At 43.5% G+C, this 19,811-nt stretch overlaps 1 protein-coding gene across 3 annotated transcripts; it reads left to right on the plus strand.

Annotated features, from left to right (window-relative positions):
• The first annotated feature begins 6,688 nt into the window (after positions 1-6,688).
• On the plus strand, positions 6,689-19,602 carry UBE2I (ubiquitin conjugating enzyme E2 I). 3 transcript variants are annotated; one of them, XM_071570719.1, is made up of 7 exons: positions 6,689-6,907; positions 10,757-10,835; positions 11,053-11,136; positions 14,250-14,322; positions 15,876-15,985; positions 16,151-16,230; positions 18,940-19,602. In XM_071570719.1, exons 2-7 carry the CDS (start codon positions 10,770-10,772, stop codon positions 19,001-19,003), a joined length of 477 nt encoding a protein of 158 aa, XP_071426820.1. In that variant the 5' UTR covers positions 6,689-6,907; positions 10,757-10,769; the 3' UTR covers positions 19,004-19,602. The 3 variants fall into 3 exon arrangements, with proteins under 3 accessions (XP_071426820.1, XP_071426821.1, XP_071426819.1); XM_071570720.1 differs by lacking the exon at positions 6,689-6,907 and adding an exon at positions 6,997-7,092; XM_071570718.1 differs by lacking the exon at positions 6,689-6,907 and adding an exon at positions 7,797-8,072.
• Positions 19,603-19,811: the final 209 nt, after the last annotated feature.

Consider the following 19,811-nt stretch of genomic DNA (forward strand, 5'->3'; position numbering starts at 1 on the left):
TTTCAACTATGCAGTTAAAGAACAGTGTTTGAAAAAAAACTGGTGCAGCTTTATTAGTTTGTCCTTGATGAAGGTTAATACACAAGACTGGAGCTTTTTAATACACTATGTTTTCAGCAAAATCTTTAGTGCATCTTTAAAACACTTAATGAAATGGATGGTATAAACTCAGCTTCATTGAGTTTCAAAAAGCTACAGGATTGTTCTGAATCCTAAAGACGTTGCTGTTTCCATTCTTGGTGATTTCAGAATTTATGCATATTCTGTAGGTAATCCTTTACTCAAAAGCCTGATTTTCAGACACCTAGGGTCTACTCTTTTGTTGTTATTTTTAAAGGACTTACACATTGATAAAAGTTTGCCAGAACAATTTGTAAAAAATATTTCTACTAAGCAGGTTGAGCACTGGGCTAAATGTTTTGTCCATGTGCCTAATGCTTGAAAGGGTTTGTACTGTGTTTTGTGACTTGGATGTGGTCTGCACAGGAAGCTGCTGGCCCCTCCACAACACCTACAATTTTTGTCTTTTTTTAAGAAGTTAAAACTGAATTTAATTTACTAAAAATGTAATTGTGTAGGGGGAAATGTTTATACTTTTATACTTTTTTAGGCACCCATATTTTATCAGCTTAAAGTGAACACACAAATTTCCCCTAAATAGTAACAGATTATCTTGTGTATCTGAAAGTGAAAGCATAACAGTTGTCTGTGTTAACTGCATATTAAACATTTCCTCTGCTGTAGCAGTCACTGTGCTTTTAAGCAGTATGACTCCACCACATTCCCTGAGCTCCCCAGCTCATGGAATTGCAGCCATGTTACTTGTTTTCCTGATGTGTTCTACAGAGTAATTCAGCATTGGTTTTTAGTGCCTGAAATGCCTGCTGTACAATGGTCCTTCTGAATCAGCATTTCTGTTGTTTCTTTTATTTACCCCAAAAGAGACAGTCTATTTTGTTTAATAAAGTGAAATTTTCCTGAATGACATCAACAAAGCATGAGTAACAAACTGAGCAAACTGAACAAATTTAGAATATGTAAAAGAGTGGGGTTTTCTGAGTGTGTGGGTTTTTTCCACTGGAGTATTTTCAGTTTTCAAACATGCTTTTATGGTGAGATTACCTGCAGTCTAGTTTGCATTGTATCCCTGTCATAGCAAACTTTGGGGAAATAAGTGTTTGATCATTTTGCACTTTGTCTCCAATACCTCACACAGATATGAGGAGGAGAGTCAAAAAAAAAGAGAACTTTACTAGGCAGGTACCTTGTAAATGATTTTAAACATGCCTTTGTTTGAGACCACTTGAACTACTTTCCCAGTCTTGCTAATGTCGTTGCTGCTTTAATTTTTGTGAACAGGTGAGGCTTTCAGACAGCTGGAAATGCTACTGTCAGCCTTTTACAAGGCATTAGGAATTGATCCCTAAATAAGTTTGGTTTCTTTTTATTTGACGCCTGAACCTTCAAATAAAGTCAGCTACAGCTGCAAAGTAATTGCCTGAGAGGCCAGTCCACTTCTCCAGGGTTTGCAGACATTGCTTTGTCTTTTAAGCTCTTGCAGGAGGGATTAATGTCCCAATACCGTTTAAACAGGAGTCCTTTGTTTCCTTCCTGCCATTTGGAGAGTACCTACCAGAGAACTGCCTGGAAGGCTGAGGGTTTCCTGACAGGCTGGAGCTGCAAATCTGCACTGCAGAGTCCTGCATTTGCACAGCTCCTCTGTTTATTCTCCTACATCAGAACAGTAATCCAGGTTAGAATTTAAGATGCTAAGCATGAAGAGATCATGGCAGAAGAAAAGTAGGAATGGAGAGATACCAAATTCTTTAAAGGCTTTTACATGACAAACTTCTTGCAAAACTTGTTTAAAAACTGAAAAGTTTAATTTGCCACAGCAATTTCTTGCTTTGAGTTAGGAAATGAGAGAGCATATTGTTGGCCTTAAGTTTCCTCAAGAGGCCATATTCCTTTATTGGAAATGACATTTTTGTATTAAATGCTTTGCATTCAGCAAGTGAATCAGAGTTATCTGCAATGAAGTAACTCTGAGGCCTCTAAGATGTGATTGTCATATGGTCCATAATAACTGTCCAAAAGTATAGTCTGACTTAGCAGCTCCCACAGTAAACAGACAAAAGGTTACCTGGAATTTTGTCCCACTTACTGTGGGATTTCCATGGATTATGGCTCATTGCAGGGCTTTTCTGCCACAGTAATTTAATTGTGTGTCAAAGGCCTAATTGAGTTTAGAACCATGTATTGACTGTTGGCTAAAGTTTCAGTCCTCAGAATCACATACTCATCAAATTTGGAAAATACTGTGGTTTTTTCAAACTCAGGTTTCTTGTAGTGATACAAGTTCCTTTCATCTTGCATTGTAGGATTAGGAGAAGATATTTCTTAAAAAATGAAACTCAATGTATCCATCTGACCTTTTTGTTTTCACATTTCCTTTAGACCACAGTTGTCTAACTCCATTTCCAGCAATGTGAGTGCACAGTTATGATTGATTAGAAACAGAACTATTTCCTGCAGATAACAAAATTTCATCAATCTCCTTTTTCTCTGGCAGAGATGGGTTATTGTTGTTGTTGTTGGGGTTTTTCTGCCAGGAGAAAAATGAAAACTTCTGGCAGATTAAACAAAAGAAAACTTGATTGCAGGCATGTGTGTGGAACAGTCTGTTGAGCAGGATGGTGGTACCAAAGTGGTTCTCAGACACTGCTCTGTGAATGTCTCTTCAGGTCATGGAGAGTTGTCTCTCTTCGAGCTGTAGAGAGCTACCAGCAGCAACTTAACAGACACTTGTTAAAAATTATTGGGTTTATTACCAAAATGAACTTGGAGTGCAAAAATGCAGTAGTATCTGATTCAATGAAACAACACAGAAACCAGATAATAATCATGGAGGGAGACAGGAATACATTCCTTGAGAAGTACTGGAGAGGAGTGAAGGCCTGGGCTTCTCATGAAGAGCAAAGTCAAGTGAAAGAGTGTCTGGAGATGAAGCCTGGAATTCTGTTCCCTTGAGATGTGATAAAATCAGAAAATTCTCATTTTATTTTATTCTCTCTCTCACCACATCAAAAGTTTCAAGGTTTTCAAATTAACTTCTGAACTGTGGGGCTCTTGAAAAGAGATGAGATTTTGTTTAGCTCAAGACAGTAGAATTAAAACTTGAGAGGTCACTGGAAAGTGTCTTTTCAAACATGACAATTTTGAAATACTTACAGTCTGAGGATGCTGCCTGTTACCTCCTTATAGTTTAGACTGCAGTTATCTCCAGATTTAAGGACAATCTTGGGATCATACCTGGGTTTGTATGTAGAATTATTGATTCTTAAAATAGTATAAATATTCAGTTTTATAAAAATGTGGAAGGCTCTCTGAACTCAGTGTAATACAAGTTTTCTTTAGGACAAAAAACCAGGAGCTGTCTTTAAAGGGCTAAATAGACCTTGCTGCTCAGTCTGCCTAAATGACTGTCAGAGGGAACACTTTCCACTTGCAGTGCAGGAATGTGAAGGGCTAAAATGCTTTCCAGGGATAATCTGAGGTTCCAGAGACATCCACCATTCAAAAAAAAAGGACTGAGTCTGTTTTCTGTTCAACTCTGTAAAATAATTTTTACAGGTGCCTGAACCAATTGTGGCTTGGAATTTCAGTATCCAGGCTGGATATGGGAGCACACTAGAGAAGACATTATAGTTGCCCAGGACTTTATTTTTGCCTTGTGCTGAACTCTTACCAACCCTTACGAGCAGCACTGGCTGTGGACGGGCTTTGGGGCAGATTCTGCCCCAGGAAATTGTCCCAGAATATTTGTTTGCTACTTAGTTGTCCTTTACTTTAGCAGGGTCTGCCAGTGCAGAAACTTCTCCAAAGGTGAGTGAGTGGATCCTGCAGCAAGTACCAGTGTCTGCACCTGTCAAAGGCTTCTCTTTAGCATGTTGTGTGTTAATAACTACTATAATGGCAGGAACGTTTTAGAAAGTTATTTTGCTGCTTTGGGGATGGGTGGAAGGGGAGGAGCTTCTGTGACAGGGCTCTCCTTGCCTTGGAAAGCTGAGCTTACATTTTGACCTGACTTAACACCTGTTGCAATTTGAGGCCTGGTCATCTGAAATGTAAGAGTTAATGTTTTTACATAATGTGATTCCTGCTACTTTTGAAGATTTTCCAAAAGCTTATGCACAGCTTTGGTCATCCTAAGTTGGCTCATGTACTTGCTGGGGTGAAGCAAGTGCCAAGGAACTCTGAGAAGAGTTGCCAACCTTGCTGCCTGGAGCTGAAACAAGGTCACCAAACTGAAGAAGAATCAAATGGCAGCTTTTTCCACCTCTTCTGTCCTCAGCCTCATGGAACCAGCTATGAAAATCTGGTTCCTGTGCACGCTCTGGGCCCACCCACCCAACTCAAGAGATGTTACTTTTTCTTTTTCCCCCAAATCTCTGCTCTCAGAATTAGTTGTGCATCAGCTGTTTGTGCTTATATCCAAGTGACCATAGTTGCAATATGTAATTTCCTGGATAGTGCATTAGCAATAAAACTTTCTTTTGTGCCAATTCATTATCTCTGAAGTGTTCTTACTGCAGCCAGTTTGAGTTCTGATTTGGTTTTAATGCATTTCCATTGGCCAGAACTCTTAGGACAGACATAAGACCAGAAACTGAATCCAGAGAATTTCCCTGGAAAAAAGCCTGCGAGGGCTTTCCATGTAATTTGAAGGTGGTTACAGTAAACCATCACTTTTGAAGCAAACATACAATTGAAATGTGTGGGGGGATTTTTTAACCTCCTTTTCATAACACTTGTATTGTAAACTGCATGAAATAAACCTGGTTTTTCCCTTTTAAAGGCTCATGTCTTTTTTCTAAATGCATTGATAGGAGCAGTGTGATGTCACTGACACCTCCCAGTTCAGCACTTCAGATGCCAGTTCAGTTGCACATGTGTGCAGTGATTCAAAGGAGTAACCCTCTCCTGTGTAAATGAGATGGATCCCTTACTGCTGCCCCAAACTGTCACAGAACAGTCAGGTTTGTTCAGGTGTGTTTATGGCACCTGGGAAATCATTTTCCTTGGCAGCTGCTGTGACTGATGCTGATCATTATAGGAACAGTTCTCTCTGCTGTAGATCCACATCCACACAGAAGAAACTGTACCAAGTTTCAACCTGGAACACGTTCTGTGACACAACTTGCAGATCATCCCAGAGTTTAGAACCCACTGTTTTGCTTTTAATAAAAATGCTTCTTTTGTCTGAAAAATTGAAGGTAACTGAAACTGATGCTTTGTAATAAGGCCAACATACAGTATAATAAATGTAAATAAAAAGCTGCAAAAGTTTCAGAGATAGAAATGGCTGAGGGAAGTCAATGATCAAACACCAAGTGTGTGTTGCTGAAGTTATTTAGGAAGTTTGTCCTCTGCAAGTGCAGAAAATTCACAATTCAGTGTTAGTATTGACAAGGCCCCTGGACTGCTGTTCTCTGCCAATCTGCCAGTGAGAACTTAAGCCCAGATCCATGATTTTTAAAATCTTAAAGGCTGTACAGTTCTGTATGGCATGAATTTCATCTTAACAGTTTAATCAGGTTTAAATGCAAAGCACATTCTACTATTTCCTTATATATCCATCAGCTTAAGTAACGTGGTGTCATTTGACTGATCTGATGTGCTGCATTTTTACCAAGTGCCAGGTACAAATAATGCTCTGTTGAAATGAACCAGTCAATGTGGGCATCTGTATTTTTAACAGACTGTCTTACTAAAAGTATTTGGACTTCACAGTCACCCAGCACAACTCCCACCCACGTTCCTACTCTGCAGATCTGTTGCCTCAATGTCTTCACCAGTGAGCAACGTGAGTGTGAAAGGGACAAGTGTGCACCTGAACGAGACACCGGTTCATAAGGGGCACATAAACAAGTAACTGCTCAGCATCCTGGTGGGATCTTTCAAAGCATTTAGAGTGTATTTGGAGCCGGTTTTCCTTTCAGTCGGAAGTTTCACTTCAGAAAGACAAAAATGGCCCCTCGCCTTTCGGTGTGCTGAAGACTTGCCTGGTAGTAACGAGCGGAGTCCGCGGCCGCTCTCCGGGACTGCACTTGGCAATTTCCTGAGACTGATCTCGTCGGCCGAGTGGCGACACTTCCACCGCTTCTGGTGCTCCCCTGGAATTCCCGGGAAAGGCTCACGGGGCGTCCGTGTGCATTTGCTGCTGGTGAAAGGAGTCCCAGCTCGAGGGGCCTTCAGCACGTTCTGACTAGGGCTGATTGAGATCTACGTGATTATTTATGGGAACAGTCGGTTCTAGAGGGCCCGAGAAGCCACCGGAGCTGGGGCAGCACCGAGCGCACAGTTCCAGGAGCACCAACGGCGCAGGGCCCGCACGGGCAGAGCTTTCGGGACGAGAAATTTTTCCATTTCATTAAAAAGAGAAGAATAAGTCCAGGACGGGAACGGAACGTGATTCGCACTTTTCCTCTAAAAGAAAACGCGTTCCAGGGAACCGGAACCGAACAAGGCCCGCCGGGCCCGCACCCAAAGGGCCTGAGCTTCGCGCGCCCGGGCCCGCCCCGCCCCCGCGCCTCCTCATTGGCTGCCCCGCCTGCCAATCACCTGGGCGGAGGCCTCTCCTCCAATCAGAGGCCCGTCCGGGCAAGCGGGCGGGGTTCGGCCATCCGGCGCGCCCGCCCGCCGAGGGACCGGCCGTTCTAAGGTCGCAGCCGATCCTGCCGCGCCGGAGCCGAGGGTCGTCTCAGCCGGGAGCGGCGGGAGCGGCGGGAGTGGCGGGAGCGGCGGCGCGACGAGGAGTCGGCCCTGGGCGGGCTCCGCTTGGGTCCCTGCCGGCGCTTCTTCCTCAGGCATCGTCCGGGGCACCTCCGGGTCCTGTGTCGCGAGGGTGAGCAAGCGTGGCGCGCGGCGCGGACGGGCCGTTCCGAGGGACACAATTCCTCTGTCGCGCTCCGCTGCGGGCGGAGGGGAGGGAAACTCCGGAGTGGAGACAAAGGGGGGGGAGGAGCGGGAACATCCGGGTCACTCGCGGGCCTCGATCCGGGACACGCGCGGCGGCGGCGGCTCCTCCGGGTGAGGGAGCGGGGCCGGGAGCGGGGCGGGAGCGGGGCCGGGAGCGGGGCCGGGAGCGGGGCCGGGAGCGGGGCGGGAGCGGGGCGGGAGCGGGGCCGGGAGCGGGGCCGGGAGCGGGCCGGGAGCGGGGCGGGAACGGGGCCGGGAGCGGGGCGGGAGCGGGGCCGGGAACGAGGCCGGGAGCGGGGCCGGGAGCGGGGCCGGGAGCGGGGCCGGGAGCGGGGCCGGGAGCGGGCCGGGAGCGGGCCGGGAGCGGGGCCGGGAGCGGGGCCGGGAGCGGGGCGGGAGCGGGGCCGGGAACGGGGCGGGAACGGGGCCGGGAGCGGGCCGGGCCGGGAGCGGGGCCGGGAGCGGGACGGGCCGGGCCGGGAGCGGGCCGGGCCGGGAGCGGGGCGGGAGCGGGGCCGGGAGCGGGGCGGGAGCGGGGCGGGCCGGGAGCGGGCCGGGCCGGGCCGGCGGCCTCTGCCTGCGGCGGGACGGGACGGGGCCGGAGGCCGCGGGAGTGCGGCCCTGGCGGCTCCTGCCCCGCGGCCGGGCCCGCCGGAGCAGCACTGCCCGCCCGCGGCCGCGAGGGCCCCGCGGGGTTCGGTGGCTGCGGGCGGAGGTTGCCGACAGGGGCCGGGAACCTGCGGGAGGCGGGCCCGCCCCGCCGGGTGCTCGCCCGGGATCAGCGGGCGGGCCCAGGTGCCCCTGCAGGCCTTGGGCGCTGCCCCGGCGCCCCTCGGGGCTCGGCCCGGTGCGGGGCTCGGCCGGACAGCCCCGGGCCCAGCGCCGCGCGGCACCTTCTGTTGTTCTCCGGGCCACTCCGGTCGCCGCTTGGCGTCTCTTGCCTTTCTCTTGCCGTAGGCAGAGGAGACTTTCTGTCCCAGCCCAGAGTTGGCTTTGATTAAACCTCAGGCCGTGGCTTTCTCCACGCTTGTGGAAAATAAAATTTGAGCACTTCGGGGGCAAACTACTCCGATAATCTCCAAAGTTAAAACGTGAGGCTGGTAATCTGAATATTTTGGGCTTTCTTGCTGCTTGAAATGAATAAGACCTATTGAAAATTCTCGAAACTTAAAGAGCGTGTTGTTATGTGTTTGGAGGCTTATCTGTGGCACAAGAGGGCTCTTTGAAAGAGTCGCATGTTGTGTGTGGCAGTGGATTGTTCTCTCGCGTGAGTGGCTGCAGATGGGGAACATGTTCTGTAATGGAACACAAAAGGTTGCACCTATGAGTGTGTTTTATCCCTTTTCCAAAATCGGCAGTAACAGCAGTAGGGACAACCTGCTGAGTACATTTGGGAGTTGCTGTTTGCAGGAACTAAACTCAGAACGTGAAGATGAGTCTCTCAGACTCCTGTGGGATGTGCAGGGTAGAGTTGATAGATTTCCTCCGGTGCCAAATTCTTTCTGGTGATGCAGCACGTAAATAGATGAGGATATAGAGAGTATTTATTGGCAGTTTAACAGATTGCCTTTGAGGGAATGTTCACCTAATGGGATCTTAATATTTGAAACGAGCAATCAGTCTTCTCTATCAGTCTCTGTTTTCAAATATACTGACGAGGTTTCAGATGCTTGTCTGTCTGTGTCAGTATAACTGAACTCTGTGCAAACCACACCTATGAAGCCTGTTGTCTCTCATATCCACTGAAACTTCACATGAAGCCTGTCAGTGCTGAACCAAGTCAAATGCCTCAAGATTTGAAGAGGTATTTGTAGAACATAAAAAATCTTTACTGTCCTGGGGCACGGTGTGTGGCCTGAAAACTCCGGGGGCAGTTCCTGGGTTGGCCACGGTGTTCTGTAGGACACACTCTGTGTATGTGCCCAGCAAAGAGCTGCCATTCCCCTTGAGGGACAAGGAATCAAGTGGCTGTTACCACAGGGAATGAAATTCGTGTCTTTGAAGGCATCCTGTGATGTGTCTCTGGCAGAAAAGGCAGCTGATTTACTAAACTGTTTGGATGGTTTCCAAGCACAAACAGTTTTCTCAAGCTAAGATGGGAAGGTCACTATTACTGGACCACCAGGTACCAACAGCACAGCTGAAATGCTGCTGTATAGTCAGTTATAAGTTCATTTACACCTATTGCAAGTGTGTGGGCTCACAGCATATTTAAAATGACTCCCTGTTTAATTTGGGTAAGGGAGAGGTTGTTTTGTTTCCACTGGTGTCTTTTTCAGTGGCTCTGCATGTCCTGCATGTGAACAGACTAAAACCCAAAGTCACATACAGGTTGTGTTGACCAATCAATCTTCTGACCTAACTCAGATATAGGTGCATGTGTTGGGAATACTAGAGGAAGAATTGAACTGGATATGGGATTTTTTTTGTGTGTACATGTTCACTGAGGGTTTATTACCCTTTTTAAAAAGCTTTATCTGACATTAATTTAGTTGCCAGTTTGAAGGTGAAATTGGGGATTATGGATATGCATACAGAACTAACTGTAAAATAAACAACCTTCAAACTTGAAGAAGGGATTTGAAATTCCCATTGTTCTAGGAACTGCATAAAATACTTTATCTGGTGCTTTTAAAGAACTACAATTCATATGCTTATAGTAGTTGTAGGCTGCAGAATTCTGCATATTGAGAGAGTGTAAAATTTTGCATAATGCTTAACCAGTGTTTGTTTTAATAGAGCAGTAACATTGATTTCATGAATTCTGTGAGGTGGTTAAGTGAAAGCATTCTACTCTCCTGAGTGTCATAAAGGCTTGTGAGCTGCATGTGGAGTTGAGAACAAATTGGCCTGACTTCTCCCACTGCCAATTACCAGCTTTTAGGATGGGTAGAAGTGCATTTGGGAGGAGGATTAAAAACCTTAATTGGAGTTTGTTTTGACCATGTAGCTAATGAAATCCTGAGTTTAGATAGTTTGACAATAAAGACTAAACTCCTGCTTTGTGTTCTGGGTGAGCAGAGGAGAATCCCCCTGGTGTGTGTGGCACTGCTGTGTTTGCTCTGCAGCCTTCCCTGGGCACCCTGCTCGGCTGTTGCTGAGGCACTGAGGGTGCAGAGCTGCCATTCACTCGGTACTGGAACTGCAGCCTGCCTGGTGGAACGTGCCACTGCCTCTTCTTAGCTCCCTTCTGTGTCACTGTCTGTTCCTGCTGCTGTCGGGGAGTTATGGAGTGACATCACTGCAAAACTGATGTGGGTTTGTTTAAGTTCTGTGCACGTGTTGCTTTTGTGTAGAATACTGGCTTTGACCAGGAATTTACCCTGAAAGTGACACTTCTTATTCCCATTTGCCAGAAATGGGAGAAGTGCAGGTGTTCCCCTGCAGAAGAGAACCATTCCTTTGTGATGCAGGAAGGAGACAGAGACATGTTTATCAGTTGCTCAAGCAGGAAGTCTGACCAGTCTTCCCATTGCTAACAGTGTTTGTGTTGTCAAGCTTCTGTCAAAGTTGCTTCTGAGATGTGGTTCAAATATAGAGCAACAAAGTAAGGATAGAATTTTGTAGGTCAAATCCAGCAACCAGGAACTTGATGACGTGGGGAAACTTGATGTTATTCCTGATGATAAATTCTGCAGGATGTGCAAAAACATGTCTTCCTTGCAGAAGAGAAAATCAGAGGCCAAAATGATTCCTAAGTGAGCAGGGCTTACAAACAGATAATGTACTGTGTTGTTTGCACTGTAAATACTAAAAGCAATCACTTCTGTTTTAGAGAGTTTCTGAATATGTCTGGCATAGCTCTTAGCAGACTTGCACAGGAGAGAAAAGCCTGGAGGAAAGATCATCCATTTGTAAGTATGAGAACTGCCAAATTTCTGATTCTGCATCTGTTTTGGTATTCTGGTGATGATTTTCTTCTTTACCCTGACAGGATTTCTTTGTTTTGTTTCAATAAAAATGCTACTTAAAAACTATATAGTGCAAAAAGAAGTAACTCTGTGTAAAGATAAAGTATGTCGTGAAGTATCTTCTGTAATCCTGACCCTTTGGCTTTTTGCCTTAATTCAGGGATTTGTAGCAGTACCTACAAAAAATCCAGATGGCACAATGAATCTAATGAACTGGGAGTGTGCTATTCCAGGAAAGAAAGGGGTAAGACTTACTGTTCTAACTTCTCGTTTATGGTGAAAAGTAGCAAAGCTGCTCATGCATTACAGCAGCCATTGAGAATGCAACTTACATGTAGTTTAATAAAAATGCCCAGATCCTGCTGCTGTTTTAGAATCCCAGTGCAGTGAACTGAGAATATTGGACAAAATACACCATGAGGCTGTTGAACCTGACCACCTTAAGAATGAAGTTTTCAGAAGAGTGTGTAAGAATCTTGCATTGAACAAACTGGAGATGGTCCTGCTTCATGTCAAGGTTTATTGTGACTTCTCTTCTTACTAAATATAGTTTTAAGCCCTAAAGCTTGAAAATAATTACTGCCAAAATGTTGCCTCTGCTGGTTAATAGTGAGATCCTTCAGTCCTGAAGAAGTGCTGTAGCATCATTTTTTATCTTTTTGGATTTCGTGGAAAGTAATTCCTGTTATTAACATGGAATCTCATTGCCTTCCATTTTATGGAACTTTCTCTTACTGTATTGGGAAAAGAATAATAGAACTCTCTGATAATATTTCGTTTTATCTGATTCCTCTTGTGCTTCTGTGTCCCTTTCCTTAAAATAACAAGGAAAACATCTGTGGAGACCAGAATTGTTAAAAATTATCAAGATGATCTGGTTGAATAGGATAGGACAAGTGCAAGCTTTCAAGTGAAAATAGTCATTAATGCATGAAACTCCTCTGAGTCTGTACTCTGTCATTATAACACCTCATTCTGAGCAGAATCTTTGTTCTATTTTTCAAGATGTTGTTTAGCATGTAGATGCTATTCTTGAATTCATTGCATGGAGTTGCTTCTTCTGAGATCCTGCTATTAAGTAGCTGACAGTTTTAATTCTTTTGAGTCCTCAGTGTTCTGCATCGGGCGTGGACGGTTTTGCCTTTTGCAGAGTCGCTTAAATTCCCGTGTGATGTGTCTGGGATTCTGAGCAGACCCTGTGCAGGCAAACCCTGTGGGGTCTGTTCTGCTGCCTCAGTGCTGAACAGGCACTGCTGCTCCAGTTACAGCTTAGTCTGGGGGGTTGCCTGCACAGCTCGAGTTAGTTCTTAAAGAAGAACCTACAAATAATGTAACAGTATAAAGAAAAACTCATCCCCTTGTGTTCTGCTGACACAGGATTGTTCATAGTCAGTTATGTTCCTTATCAAGCTGTCACCTTCAAATACATAAACTTCCATGCCGTATCAAATCTTCATGTTACTGCTTTGAGGCTTTGTAAGCCACAGAATGGAGCAACCAAGACCTTAAAGAGGCAGCTTCTTGCCTGCTAGGAATTGTCGCAGCGGGAAAAGATCAGTTATGCTGATGTGATTCCTGCTATTAAAAAAGGATTTTTATTGAAGTAAAAGTGCTGTCCGTTTAACAAGCAGCAGCATGACTTGCTCACCTGTACCAGGCCAGGAATTTTGCTCTGTACTGCAGTTGCTTTCCCTGAGATGAGTAGCTGAAACCACCAAAATGCTTTCTTGCAGCCAGATCAAAAATGGAAGTGGTGTTAGTCCTGGGTTTGTATCTCCATTCACTTTTTTGACAGCAAATCACTTGTTAACTACCTAGAATTTGACCCAAAAGAACGTCTGCAGCTAGTCCTGTAATTCAGTGTGGTCTTGGTGACACTACTGTCACACTGTTACCTTATTGAGACTTCTGAGTGCCCACTCTCCTTCAGCCATAAAGTGTGTTGCTCTGTCAGAAAGATGGTAAAAACTTAGGACTGTTCCCATCCTCCTACTTGAAGAAATTATTAAAAACTATTTGTCTTCCCCTGTGACTGAAAGCAAACAAAACGGGTAAAGCTTATTCTCTCAAAAAGCTCCTGTTTTCTAAAAAGGGACTCCTCTGACAAGGTATGGAGAATAAATTTTTCTAGTTGTTGACTACAGCTTAGAACAAGTCCTTTCAATACACTATAGCAAATGTCATCACCCACTTTTGAAAATGTGGTTATCTTACTATTTTCTGGTATGGTTTCTTTCCTATTCCAGCTTGAGGCTCTGCATACTGAATACCAGTGATAATGGAGTATTTCTGCTTTCTCCTGTGTGTTTTTGGGCTGTTTGGGATGGGGGTTTTTTCCCTTCTTTCAGCTAAAAATCATGTAATTGAGATAGGAAAGAATCAGACCTTTCCTCCTAAGGTGGTCTTCAGACATGTCCGTCTGCCTGTGGGGCTAAGATCTGATCACTTCTGCTCATAAGATATGTCTTTGCTCAGTTGTTTTAAAGAATGAACTCAACATGTACTTCAGTTGCAGTGTTTAAATAGGAAAGGCAAGTTACAGAGAAGTGGTCTGAATTTTACATCTGTAATATTCTTTTCTGTATTTCTACACTTCTCAGAATTCAGTTTGTCAGAAGATGGTCTTTTTTCCTTGTTTACATGTTTTGTATATTTGAGACACCCTTTTTGTCCATTGCTAAATGTTTGTGTGACCCTTTGGGCAGTGCTGTCCTACTTGGTTTGCTCTGTGCCGTGGGAACTGCTCCTGTTGGTGCTTTTCCTGGTTTTGGAGAAAGAGCTGCTTGGAATTTCTGTTCTACAAAAGGATGGAATCTGAGACTCCATGCTGGCAGATGCAGACAGGGCTAGTTTAGACTAGTGAACCTCATTTAACTGTAGCAATACTACAGTGCTGTCCCCATTTTTTGTTCATTTGTGGTTACATCTGCCACTTTCTCATAAAGCACAATAGAAGCCATTTACACCTACGTGCTGAGGGGGTGTCTATCCCATCTTCTCAGACTGAAGTAGGAGTACAACAGGCCCTTCCTCATTGCATGTGTATATCAGGAAAAGTTTCACAAGTATTCTGTTCTTACGTACTCTGAAAATTTGACTTTTATTTAGAATTACTGCTGATGATCCTGACTTGTTGATGACTCAGCAGCACTTGGTAGCTGTAATGAAGAAAGAAACCCCTGCTTTTCCACTTCTTACATAGCAGAAGAAGGGTAACTCCTGTCAGTGTAGCGAGGGTGCTGCAGTGTAGGACAGCTGTTTTCTGCTGTGTAGCAGAAGAATGTCTTGTGCTTTGCCTGAAAAACCATATTCTTGGTAAGCTGCTTTCCATACGTTTGACTTTTCAACTTTTTACAGACACCGTGGGAAGGAGGCTTATTTAAACTGCGGATGCTTTTCAAGGATGACTACCCTTCTTCACCCCCAAAATGTAGGTAAAATTACTGAAAACCACAGGTTTATTAGAGCAGTGTTGAACTAGTACACGTGGTTCTACAAATGGTTATTACTGTCTTACAGTTTTTATTTTGGGGTTTTTTTTCCCCACTCACCACTTTGCATTTAGAAGGCTGTCATGAAATCAAACTGGTTGATAAAACTGTGAGGGGATGAGGTTGCTGGGTGGGTTCCCTCAGTCTGACAAAAGTGTTGCTTGCAGTGGTCACTACATGATGAGCACTCCTGGGAAGCAGCAGGTAGGTGGGGATACTGAGGCCCAGGCCCTTTGCGTGTTCTTTCTGCTAACTTGGTCTTCTCAGCTAAGAACTCAGAAGACAAGAACTTGGTGACAAAGATGGTTGATAACTTGAGCCTTTTAATCGGCTTGCTCTAAAACATCAGTCTTTTCTTTTTCTGCTACTATGCATAGCAGATCTTCAAATACCTAATTTCCATATTAAGTTTTTTAATTGAATTTTTCTTATACCATCTCAAAACTTACGTACGGCAGAAACCTGAAAACATCTATTGCCTTATGTAGTTTCTTGGTTCTTGAATCGGCTGCCACGTCAAATCAATGAAAGGGATTACGAAGGGCAGTTGGTCTCTTGTCACATTTGAGTCACATTAACTCTTCCTAGTTGTCTTGGCTACTCCCTTTGTTTGTTACAACCTAAATATATGTGACATGGGGAAATATCCCGATTAACTGGACAATATTTAACATTCTAGAGAAGTACCAGTTATCACATCCTAAAACTGTTTAAAGAATTGTCATGCCTTGAAATAAATGTGTGTGTGACTGGTAAGACTCCTTACCAATGCAGCTTCTGAGGTGCCACTGAACTTCCTTGCACAGCAAGATTGTTATATCTTGTGGATGCTTGTGATGTCAGATAGATTAGAAAACTGTGCTAACATGCAGATATTTCATCTATTGCTTTATTGAATAAAGTGTTCATTACTTTATTCAAGGTGGTGGCTGTTGCATTGAAGTCCTGTAAAGATGAAAAGAAATGCCAGAATATAGGTTGAGTGGCAGAAGGAAAGATGTACAAGCCTTAAGTCAGTCTTGCAGTTTAACTTTTGTTGTTCTTGTTCAGTGCATCTTGGTAATGTATAGGAAAAGTGAAACTGAAGGAAGTGCCAGGAACTCAAGTCTTTCTTCTGTGAAACTTTCAGTATTTCAAAGTGAGGAGACAAAAGATGAGTGAAGGGCAGTACCTTTCCTTTATGTAAGTAGTGTATGAGGCTGAAAAGGCAGAATTGGTTTTGAAAGGTCGCTATCACAAAGCTACTACCAAGTATTAACAGTCAAAATTACTGTCATATATTAATACCACAGATGTGATGGAGTTCCTGCTCTAGGTGCAGGCTGAGCCAAGAAAACTGGTATTAATAGCTCCAGAAATCTGCGGGGTTTTATTTGGAGGGGTGGGGGTGTTTCTTGCCAGTGTTGGTTTGGGGTTGAGGGGGGGTTGTTTTCCCCCACTGATCTAACCCAACTCTGATCTTCATCATTCAATTCATTCTCTTCTTTATCAGGTAAATTTGAACCACCGTTATTCCACCCAAACGTGTACCCTTCAGGCACCGTATGTCTCTCCATCTTAGAGGAGGATAAGGACTGGCGGCCAGCAATCACAATTAAACAGGTCATTAGTGGTACTTGGAGTTATTCTTTGTCCTTTTATTTGCATTGCCTGCTTATCTGATGTGTCAGGTGTTCACTGTATGTTTCTACAAGTGGTTTCTGTGGGTTATTCACAGAATGTCTTTTAGTAATATATATGCCTATGTTACTTCTCCTTTTTCCACAGATCTTGTTAGGAATACAAGAACTTCTAAATGAACCAAATATTCAAGACCCAGCTCAAGCAGAGGCTTACACAATTTACTGGTAAGTATCTTTGTGTATCATCTTAAAATCTGTCATATTGCCTACAGCTCTCTGTTACTTGGGAGTATAACATGCAAATGTTTTTAGGAATGATCAGGGGAATTTTCTTACCTTTGTGACTATAACCTGTGGAGATGCCTAGACTGTGCTGAACTTGAAAAAAATGGTAACTTTACAGTTAGTAGGCTAATGGAGCTTTTAATAGCAACACAACAGCAAGAAAGTGTGGAGGCTCTTCAGTTGGATCATCATTCTCATCCTGGTTCTGACCCAACACAGAATTCTTTCCCCTAAAGGCTGAGTAGTAGTAATGAGGCATAATGGTGTCATGACACCAGGGTAGAGGAGACTGAATTAGGTGACAAGATAATTTTTCAGTCCAGAAGTGGGTGCCTGAAAGCACTTGTGCCTGAAGGAAAAAGGAGAACTGTGACTGCTCTAGGAAACAGGGTGTTTTGTGAAAATTACATCTCCCAAAAGAACAGGTTAGAAAGCACAGAACACCTGTAGGTTTAGCAGAATTAAGTTAGCATTTGTTAGGAAAGGTGATAATTTTTGAGCTAAACAAAACTTTTTTTTTTTAAGGCTTAAAAATTTTCCCATCTTTAAAAGTGTTCTATAATATTTAGGGGAGCAAAACACTTTAAACGAGTGTTTTTGGCAGTTACAACTCCTGAAATAATAACCAAGATGGAAATGTGGAATTACCATTCTGGACAGAAGAGGCCTCCATGAGAGTGCCAAGTTTGAAAACAGCCTTGTATGAGACTGCACATGCAAGCTATGTCAAAAGTGTCTTTTTGTAGGATCCTGGTGAGAAGGAAAATAGGCATGGGCAGTGTGGCTCTGCTTTCAGTTAAAGGCTTCGCTCAGTGCTGTTGTGTAAAATACTTCACTGAAGACCTGACGGAGCCGAGCCCATGTGGAGACAGTTAAGTGGCCACAGTTGCAGGCAGCACCTTTGGAAGCCAGGAATGACGAGGCAGGCCTCATCAGAAAAAGCCACTCTGAGGGAATGTTGGGCAGGAGTAATACACTGTAATACATGTAGAGATAGTCTCTGTTTTTTTAATCCACTCCAACACACATGTATATACAAAACCAGTCTTAGCTAGTCTTGTTTCTGCTTTAATTGCTTCTAGCAGGGAAAAAAAATCTATTGATATTAAACTGGTACATGATTTCTGTTGCTTCAAGTATATATAGTCTCCCATTTATCTTTCTTCATGTCTCTTGGACACGCATGATATTTTAGATGGGTTTCCATAATTCTGCAGTCTGCGAGTGTCTCACTATTTAATGAGGAACTGGTAGGAGTTACACAGAGCAGGATTGTGCATGAATCTGTGATGTGGCATAGTTGATCTATTCTGGAGAAGATGCAGACTTGCTTAAATAGATGTCTTTAAGTCAAGTTGTTAAACCTCCAAGAATAACTTTGTATTCAAGATGAGAATACTTGTTTTTTGGTGCTGTTGTTCTGTAACATTTGTGCTTTGGCTGTGCTCATCTGCTTCCCTGCCTGCTGCAGGGGCTGCTGGGGGGGAAGGCATTCTCCTGGGTGGATTCTGGGGGGGGTGAGATTGAACAGCTAGGCTGTGTTTTCATACAACAATGCAATATAACGTAGTGGAAAAAGAGTAGAAGTTTGTAAATATGTATAGAGTATCTTTGGTGTGTTTGCTGGTACTTGTTCATTCGATGTGACCAGAATTAGTTTCTTTCTCCCCCCTCCCCCTTAATTTGTCAAGTTCTGAGAATATAATTTGCTGGCTTTTTTTTATTTTCACTGCATAGCTGAAAAAGGTAAGTTAAATTTCCTGCAAAGCTGTCTGCAAAATCTAGTCACTTTAAACTACCTTTGGCACAAGAGTAATGGTACTGAATTTTTAATTCTTGACACTTCTGACAGCTAACACAAAATGTACAACTGAATGCAAATGGATGCTCTACTAAGCTACTACCATCCCTGTTGGCCCAAGAATAGAAAACAAACTTGACCTTTTGCATCTTGAGTCTGAGGCTTAATGACTGGACATAGCTCCCTCAAGTAGTACTTGCTTGTTGAAATAATCTTGTAGCAAGTATGCTACACTTAGTGATCTACATTGAGCTTTTTTTTTTTCAACTGAAGATTGGGATCCTAACCTAAAGCTGTGAGTCAAGTTCTGCAGAGATAAAGACTGAAATTACCACACCATTACCATTTTCCCATTTCTCAGAGTGGTTCAGTTCTCTCCACAGCAGTAAAAATTTATACTTTGAAAGTCCACCAACTGTTAGTGAGCTGCTCTCATCAATGACTTTATGCTTTTAGGACTACTGGCATTTGTTAATGATCTCAGGTCTCACCATGAGTCGGGAGCAGGAGACTTGAGATGAATGAGAGTGTTTGCACATGGAGTACAGCTGGCCCTGAGAGTGAGGCACAAAGCTGTTTGCAGACAGGTGCAGTGTGCAGGCAGGTGCTGCAGCCATTTGGCAGCAGGTGATGTCTGGGAAGTGACGAGTTGAACAGTACCATATTTCTATCCAAAGGAAATTATTAAAGTAATGGTCCAGAAAGCCTTTAATCTGTTGTCGTGTTCAGTGATTTCTTATCTAATGATTTTGCCTTCAGCAAAGACTTACTCTTCTCTTTCTCTTCAGTATGAAACTAACTGATAGGCCTCTGATTTCTCCAGCTGTAATTACCCTTTCTCTTTTCAGCCAAAACAGAGTGGAATATGAAAAGAGGGTTCGAGCACAAGCCAAGAAGTTTGCACCATCATAAGCATTTGTCATGCAGCATCTTAAAAAGGAAGGGATTGGTTTGGCAAGAACTTGTTTACAAAACTTTTGCAAAATCTAATGTTGCTATGTACAATTAATATCCACTTAGGGGAGGGGGTTGTATGTGTGCCATTTTCCATATTCGCCACTTGTATACAGTTCTAAATTTGCTGACTTGCCCCCAGTTTTTTCATACAGGGTCTCTTCCTTCAGTCTTTTGTATTTTTGATTGTTATGTAAAACTTGCTTTTATTTTAATATTGATGTCAGTATTTCAACTGCTGTAAAATTATAAACTTTTATACTTCTATAAATTCACTAGTATCTCTAGTTACTTTGCTATCTGATGCAGGCATGCTTTAAAATGTTAGAACTATATTTAGCCTCTAGCTGGCTGTATGAAAAAAAAAATCATGCCCTGCACCCCCTTCCCCTCCTGAATGTTTTTTTCCCTATCTTTCAGAAACTAGGTTGTTATTGCTTAAGAGCCTTCGAGATCCAAAGTTAGCCAGCATCCTTATTCTCCATCACTTCCTTTGTGTTTATATGGCATTCTGTCTGTGTTGCTGTTTAGAGTAAAATAAACTGTTTATATAAAGGGCTTTGTTTCATTTATCTTCATTAAAATAATTTAAAAGACTACCATTTAAGTGGCTCTGAACACAATTCAGTGCAAGTGAAGTTGGACCAAGGGTTGGACTTGATCTTGGAGGTCTTTTCCAACCCAAATGATTTTATGATTCTAAGTCCTATCTTTAAGGCCTGTGATGCTGCATTTGCCTTTTGTTTAGATATTCTCTTCAGTTGTT

Source organism: Pithys albifrons, chromosome 16, assembly GCF_047495875.1.
Source record: "Pithys albifrons albifrons isolate INPA30051 chromosome 16, PitAlb_v1, whole genome shotgun sequence".
NCBI classification, from domain to species: domain Eukaryota; kingdom Metazoa; phylum Chordata; class Aves; order Passeriformes; family Thamnophilidae; genus Pithys; species Pithys albifrons.